Here is an 8,374-nt window from a genome sequence, read left to right as displayed (position 1 = left end):
AAGCACTGTTCAGGGGTCTTCTCCACATAAATGCGGCCAGAAAAGTAGCTGCAGTGCATTTAATGCGGGGGTAGCAGTCTTTCCTTAGATATTTTCGGGCTCCCTTCCTTCTTGTGTGTTCTTGAGGCATGCCTCTAACACTAGGGCTTCCAAGGAGGTCATTTTCGTTGTTGAGATGCGTGTCTGGGCTATATATGCTATGGCTGAGGAGGAATTTCTTCTCGAACCACCTCTTTCTCCTTTCTTACTCATGAGGCTCCAAACTGGAATCACCCTTAACCATTGGTCCCTCCTTGGACATGATAACGTCCTCAGATAAGGCCCAAATCCCAATATATGATTCTAGGCCCATGTCCCTATATCTATTATCAAAATTTTCCCACACAACACACGTTTTTATTTTTATTTTTTTCCTCAAGTTGCATCTTACATTTTATTCATTATTATTAAATTTGTATTTTAATTTATTAGGATATTAACTACAAAGCTCTATAATAAAATTTAGTCTTAGAGGTCATAGTTACGCCAAGTGATTACTCTTACTAATTAGTAAATTAATGATATATATATATATATGTATGTATATATATATTTGTTATGATATATTTCCTCAAATTGAGGGATAATATTTAACAACTGTCTAATTTAAAAAGTATTATAAAAGCTTTCTAAACTTAAATCCCACACAAACCACATTTTTATTTTTGTTTTTTTACCTTAAGTTGCATCTTAAATTTTATTAATTATTATTAAATTAATATTTTATTAGTATATTAAGCTAAAAGATTATTGACTAAGAGATAAGATTTAACAATAATTCAATTTAGATAAAACTTTATCATCTAAGTTTTAGAAATTTAAATTCTACTCCAACTAAAAATCTATTAGCAAAATTTTCCCACACAACCCACATTTTATTTTCCTCAAGTTGCATCTTACTTCTTACATTTTATTAATTATTAATAATTTGAATTTAAAGAAATTGTTTTTATTAAAATTATTTACTTAATTTAAAATTTATTCATACTATTTATTTAATAATTGTTTTTAAAAAAAGTTTACATATGAATCTTCATCAAGTTGTGCATCGTACGAGCATAATACTAGTTAGATACTAAACCACCTTATGTTAAAAATAAAATGATTGAGGTTTGTCCATATTAATATAAATAACATATTTTTGTAAAATGAAATCGCCACTTAGGATAGCCTCCTTTCGCATATAAAGGTAGGCTAGAAAACTAGAATTTTTACTTTTTTTAGTACTACCATATATGTAACTGCTGGCTTAACAACTGGCATGAAAGATGCGAGGACTTCTCCTTAAAATCCAGCCTGGACCATGCATTGAACGTATGCCCTAAGCCTTAAACAAGAATCATGGCCTCAAAAAGTTACAAGACTTATAACACTCTTTAATTCCAAAACGTTCCTAGATTTGCTTCCCTTTAAACATTCTTCATTTGAATTCTCCCATTTACAACATTCCATCCTTCACATTCACAATGTCTTCTACAATTTCTTCCAACTTGAGCGCCATTCAACAAAATCCCACCCCTTTATCTCTTGGAACTCTATCCAAGTCTCTAGCTATTTCAGGCCTAATCTTGTTTTTGTTCTACACTTAATTTTTTGTTTAACCCTCCTAATTACCAACCTGCTGACCTCTTATCAACCATAAATCAAAAATGGCCAACCTCAAGCCCCATTATTAGTACTAATTCTACTAAAACCAATACTAGTCACATTGTTTTTGGCATAGTTGGTACAATGAATACAAGGAGTTACAAAAAATCATACATTTTGAAGCATGGTGGAGACCAAATGTGACAAGGGAATATCTCTTTCTAGATAGACCTCCCACGGAGGAGTTCCAACCTTGGCCTTCAACTTCACCTCCTTTTCGTATCAACGAAGATATCGCCAAATTGAAAGTGTTCCCAAAAATATCAAGGCCGGTTCAAATCCGAATACGTACAATAATGGAAACATTTAGACAAGGAGACAAAGATATGAGATGGTATGTAATGGCAGATGATGATACAGTACTTACGGTTGATAATTTAGTTGAGGTACTAGCAAAGTATGACCATACTAAATCCTACTATGTAGGGTCCAATTCAGAGAGTGTCAAGTCCAACTTTGATTTCTCATTTGATATGGCATTTGGGGGAGCTGGGTATGCTTTGAGTTACCCTCTAGCAGAAGCATTGTCAACAAAGTTAGACGGATGTATAGAGAGATATCCATACATGTCTGTTAGTGATTTTTTGTTACATTCATGTTTGGCTGATTTAGGAATTGCTCTAAATCACGACAAAGGGTTTCACCAGGTAATTGCAATTTCTTTAGTTTAAGTTGGTTACTATATATGTGTCCATTTGGATTTGGTGGTGTTGCAGCTATTGCTCTAGGAAGAAATAGGATAGCTTTAACCATAGAGCTTTTTGTAGTCTTGTAGAGTTTTTGCAATAAAGTGCTTCAACTAAAAAGACGTTTAACGTTTAAAAATTATAAAAATTATAACGAATAGTGATTTGAAACTTTGGATTTTTAAATATATGAATAATAAATTTTGAGGTTTCTAATAAAGTTCTATATTTCTACTTTTTTTTTTTTTTTTTTTTAAAGAGGGTGTCCAAAATCCAGACCTCTCGAGTATCTGACTATTTTTTCGGGTATATACAGTCTCCTTGTCCCATATGCACCAAGTTATTATAGGGAGGAATCCCATGAGGGTGATCCCAAGATGCTAGCTAGAGATTTCAAACACAAGATCTCATGAATATCATGAGACCTTAAGAATCACTAAGAATTTTATGTGCTAAAAAGCTCTTTTCTATTTTTTAAAAGGCATCCCTTTTTTTCCCCAAAAAAAAAACTTCATGGGGCCGGAAGCTCTTTTATTTTATTGCTAAAGCTTAAATCTCTTTTATGAATTATGGTAGTATTGCAAAAGTACTTTTTTTTTGGAAGCAAAAATCATGGCAGTTTTGCTTTCAAGATTTTTTTTTTTTTTTTTTTTTGAGACTATACTTTTATTACAAGAATTGGAACACATATAATAGAACCCATATAAGATTATACCATTTAATAAATTTTTATTGGATTAAAATTTTTTTCATATATATAATTAAAATGAGACATTAAAATTGTTTCATTTTCTTCCTATGCACCATGTGAAATTCTTTTTGCTCTTTCTTTGACAAGGCTTCCACCAAGCACATTTTGTTAACCAGTTCTACTAATTTCCTTGTTGCACTTTAAGGGAAATTGTAGAACTCTGCTAAAAATGCCTCTACTTGAAAAATGTTGTAGACGATTACATAGCATGAAAAGACATAGGAAATTATAGAAGATATTGTCTTGTGGATTATTTAGGGCACATTTGGTGGATTGTAATGATGATTACATATGAATAGGAATAGATATTACAAGGAATGAAAGATGTTGTAATGTAATAATTATTCATATTCAGTTAATTGGTAACCCTATAGTAATAGAACCCTGAATTTGTACTCCATATGTTTGGTACAATATCTTAAAACGATGTAATGAAAGTATAATAATTGAAAAAACATACTAACAATGTGCAATATATCCAACCAAAACATCACAACCAAAACCAACTTCCTTTCTCTCAAAAAAAAAAAAAAAAAAAAAAAAAACCAATTTCCTTTTCTTTATCCTATTCCTTGTGGCTAAACTCAAACGGGCCATAACTGTAAACAATAGCATTGAAAAAATTCACTATACTATTAATAAATTTGTACACAATTTAAATAATTGAATAAGATGATAATTAAAATAAAATATTAAATATGAATGATCACTATACTTAGTGCATGGGTAACCCACCACCAAATTCCTTGAGACTAATGTTCACAAGAGATAACTGTGACACAGACTCACACTTCAATAGATAATTTTCACACTTAGGGCCTGTTTGGGATCCGCTTTTTTTACTGAAACTGAAAACTTTTTGCTCAAAGTATTGTAGATAAATGTAAAAGTTAGCTAGAATAATACAGTGGGACCCATGAATAGTACCAAAAAGTGTAGTGGGGCTAATGAATAATAACAAAAATAAGATAAATAGTAAACTAAGCTGGCAAAAAATAAACTATCCAAACAAACACTTAATAGATAACTTTGACACAGACCCACACTTCAATAGATAACTTTCAATTCTCTACCTCCTAATATTAATTAATTGATTTTGAAATTCTAAATTTTGATTATTTAAAGTCATCCCCACATATTACATTTTGCTATATATCAGACATGTTAATATTTATATATTCCTAAATATAATGCCAAAATGCACAACTTAATAAAAACCTTTTGTTATAATATATATATATATATATCATTGATATGGTTTTTCGCTAGACTAGCTAGCTCATCAAGGTCACTGTTTCTAATCCCAGTATCATAGAACCTCACAAACACAGTTATACAAATATCAAATATGGAAAATTTGAAATTGATATGGATAACAGAAACAGAGGGCAGTATTTGTAGAAATTGCAGACCTACGGGCAAAAAAAAAAAAAAAAAAAAATCCTAAGAAGAGAGAGCAGCAACTGAGGATTAGAAAAGGAAGTAGCCATACAAATAAATCTCTAGTAGCAGAAAACAATAGAGAAAAGAAGAGAGAGAGAGAGAGGGTCCAATACTTGTGGAAATCATAGACCTAAGGGAAGAATGAATAAAAATTTCCTTGAGAAGAGAGAGCAGCAACTGAGGGTGAGAGAAAGACAATACCCATATAAATAGATCTCTAGTAGCAGGAAAATTAAATTTTAGAGAGGAGGGAGATAGAAAATTTAGGAAAGAGATGAAGTTTTGGAAAAGATGCAGGTGGTGAGGGATTTTGGGAATTTTGTTATCAGAGCAAGGAAAAGAAATTTTGGAGAAAATGTGGGTAGTGAGGGATTTTGGGATTTTTGTTAACAGGGCAAGGAGAAAGAAATTTTGGAAAAGACGCGGGTAGCAAGGGATTTTGGGAATTTTGGGGATTTTGTTAAATAGAGCATATTACGTTTAGCAAGGAAATAGGGACTCAGTACTTTTAATAAGGAATTTCTATTCCTCATTTTAAGGAATAAGGATTTATATGGAATGATTATTACATGCAGTAAAAACAAAACCAAACATATGTATAGTTAAACCATAGGAATAGTTATTACATTACAGTATCTATTACAATCTACCAAATGTACATATTTGACTGCAGATTGATCTACAAAATGACATCTCAAGTCTTCTATCAGCTCACTCTCAGACTCCTTTTCTCTCTCTCTCTCCACCACATTGACAATATAGACCCAATCTTCCCCTCCATGGACCATTCTAAATCCATAAACCGCCTCATGAAGGCTGCGAAAATAGACCAATCCCGCCTTCTTCAACAAACCATATGCTATCACAGGCAAAGCAATTGGTCTCTCTCTATCTCATGGGGCTACTTAGCTTATATTTATGAAAATATAATCCCTCGGAGCATTTTATGGAGACCACTTGAGACATTTAGGCCATGGAAGAGAAATTCAAGGCCACCACTCTACATGTTCGACACTAGGTGGCCTTCCAACAATCCTTGTGAAGCTCCTCACTTACTTTTCTTTGATTCTATAGAGCATATAGAAGGAGGCCAAATTGTTACAACATATGTTAGAGCATGGCCTTGTGGTTTACCAACTTGTTCATTTGCTGATAATCATTCTGTTGAAATTTTCTAATAGGCATCTTTTCGTTTATTTTTTCCAAAAAAAAACACTTCATAGGGCTGGAAGTTCTTATGAGGATGATTTTAAGATGCTGGCTAGAAATTTTAAACCTAAAATCTCATAAATATCATGAGACCTTACGAACCACTAAGAATTTTATGTGTTTAAAAGCTCTTTTCTATTTTCTAATAGGCATCTTTTCGTTTATTTTTTCCAAAAAAAAACACTTCATAGGGCTGGAAGTTCTTTTATTTTATTGCTAAAGCTTAAAGCTCTTTTATGGTAGTATTGCAAAAGTACTTTTTTTGGGAAGCAAAAATCGTGGCAGTTTTGCTTTCAAGATTTTTTTCTCTTTTTTCTTTTTTCTTTTTTTTTTTTGAGAATATACTTTTGTTACAAGAATTGGAACACATATAATAGAACCCACATCAAGACTAAAGTTGGATCTAGTATAATTATTTGTTAAGATTATACCATTTAATAAATTTTTATTGGATTAAAATTTTTTCATATATATAATTAAAATGAGACATTAAAATTGCTTCATTTTCTTCCTATGCACCATGTGAAATTCTTTTTGCTCTTTCTTTGACAAGACATGCAGATGATGCACCAAGCACATTTTGTTAACCAGTTCTACTAATTTCCTTGTTGCACTCTAAGGCAAATTGCAGAACTCTGCTGTACCTGAAAAATGCTATAGACGATTACATAGCATGAAAAGACATAGGAAATTACAGAAGATATCGTCTCGTGGATTATTTAATCACAAAATAAACCCACTAAATATTTGTTAACTGCAGATTGATCTACGCAATGACATCTCAGGTCTTCTATCAGCTCACCCTCAGACTCCTTTCCTCTCTCTCCACCACATTGACACCATAGACCCAATCTTCCCCTCCATGGACCGTTCTGAATCCATAAATCGCCTCATGAAGGCCGCAAAAATAGACCAATCCCGCCTTCTTCAACAAACCATATGCTATCACAGGCAAAGCAACTGGTCTCTCTCTATCTCATGGGGCTACTCAGCTTATATTTATGAAAATATAATCCCTCGGAGCATTTTATGGAGACCCCTTGAGACATTTAGGCCATGGAAGAGAAATTCAAGGCCACCACTCTACATGTTCAACACTAGGTGGCCTTCCAACAATCCTTGTGAAGCTCCTCACGTGCTTTTCTTTGATTCTATAGAGCATATAGAAGGAGACCAAATTGTTACAACGTATGTTAGAGCATGGCCTCGTGGTTTACCAACTTGTTCATTTGCTGGTAATCATTCTGCTGATCCCATATCTAAAATTAAAGTGTTTTCACCAGCATCAACACGCTTGGAGGTGAGTGTGCTTTCATTTCAAGCTGTTAATATTCGTTTTGCATCACTAACAAGCTTATTATGAGAAATGTTTTTTTTTTTTTTTAGAATCATTATGAGAAATGTTTATGTTGTTATAAACTTTACTACCATCTTATCAAAACATTAACTTAGGTAACTAATTATGTTGAGAAAATGCCAAAACTATAACCAATTTTACTATTAAATACTTACAAATTCATGTGACAATATGATTAGTGTCACATCAACTATATAACAAATAAATTTACAGTAGCAATGATGACTTAAAAAAAATGAAAATGATGAACTAAGCATTAATTCCTTTTGATTGGTTTAATAGATGTACATCTTCTATATACTTTAATACCTTTTGATCATTGGATACTTCGTCAAGGATTACACTATCTGAATTCCAATATTGTTTATTGTATGTTTATTACTTCGCAGGCCGGTGAAAGAGACTGCTGTGACATTGAATATATGGATGGAGCAAATGTTACGGAAGTCAAATATAGGGCTTGCATGAAATATGAAGTAATTGCTTGAATGTAACATCAAATGGACTACTACACTTTATTTTATAAATTAATAGGGTAGATAATACTACACGCATCTTGTTATGCACAAGTTTTCAAACAGTTTGTGTATAATAAACAGCACCCTAATAAATAAATATAGATATATATTAATAAGTCGTGTACCATAGCAGACTTGAATTTATATGTAATTTTTTTCATACATAAACAAAATTTCATATATATATATATATGAGAGATTAGTGGAAACTAAATAAAGACATCCATTTCCTTCATTTTCTTCCTAGAAAGCGATGCATACACGCAATGTGGGAGTACCTCTCGTAGATTGAAATTCAAGAATTTTCTTCCCTTGACAAAACAATTAATCGAAAGTTTAATTAGATTAAATCCAGTAATTAAGAACAACAAAAGGGAAAAAATATATATATATATATATATATGCCATCTTAATTTTGACTGTTGCGTTTGTCTATCTAGTTAGCCTTGTTACCATGCCTTCACACCAGAAAAACATATAAATCAAATCAAAGTTTGTTATTTTATATTGAATCTCATTCCCAAACAAAAATAAATAAAAATTCTGAGATTGGAATGATTTATGTGTCCTGTAAGCATCAACATCTCTGGGACTCTGCATGTTACATTGATGAGTGCAACTATTTCTAGTCCATAATTGTTGAGAACATTGACACTGAAAATTTGAACCTTTAGCAAGGTTCCTATTTTAACTATTATTAATGAGAGCTTCTCTGCTATTAAGC

General features: G+C 32.1%; 1 protein-coding gene across 1 annotated transcript; it reads left to right on the top strand.

Annotated features, from left to right (window-relative positions):
* The first annotated feature begins 1,878 nt into the window (after positions 1-1,878).
* On the top strand, positions 1,879-7,885 carry LOC112018321 (uncharacterized). The gene is made up of 3 exons (XM_065763738.1): positions 1,879-2,333; positions 6,536-7,075; positions 7,522-7,885. The coding sequence occupies exons 1-3, from the start codon at positions 1,983-1,985 to the stop codon at positions 7,618-7,620; spliced, it is 990 nt and encodes a 329-aa protein (XP_065619810.1). The 5' UTR covers positions 1,879-1,982; the 3' UTR covers positions 7,621-7,885.
* The last annotated feature ends 489 nt before the right edge of the window (positions 7,886-8,374 follow it).

This window comes from Quercus suber, unplaced genomic scaffold (assembly GCF_002906115.3).
Source record: "Quercus suber isolate HL8 unplaced genomic scaffold, Cork oak 2.0 scaffold_521, whole genome shotgun sequence".
In the NCBI taxonomy this organism is placed as follows: Eukaryota; Viridiplantae; Streptophyta; class Magnoliopsida; order Fagales; family Fagaceae; genus Quercus; species Quercus suber.
This window is presented reverse-complemented; position numbering and strand designations above follow the sequence as displayed.

Excerpts from the sequence above, each read along its gene's own strand:
- LOC112018321 (XM_065763738.1), top strand. The coding sequence starts at position 1,983 with ATGGAAACATTTAGACAAGGAGACAAAGATATGAGATGGTATGTAATG. Across the intron at positions 2,334-6,535 it reads ACGACAAAGGGTTTCACCAG|ATTGATCTACGCAATGACAT; the intron begins GTAATTGCAATT and ends TGTTAACTGCAG. Across the intron at positions 7,076-7,521 it reads CAGCATCAACACGCTTGGAG|GCCGGTGAAAGAGACTGCTG; the intron begins GTGAGTGTGCTT and ends ATTACTTCGCAG.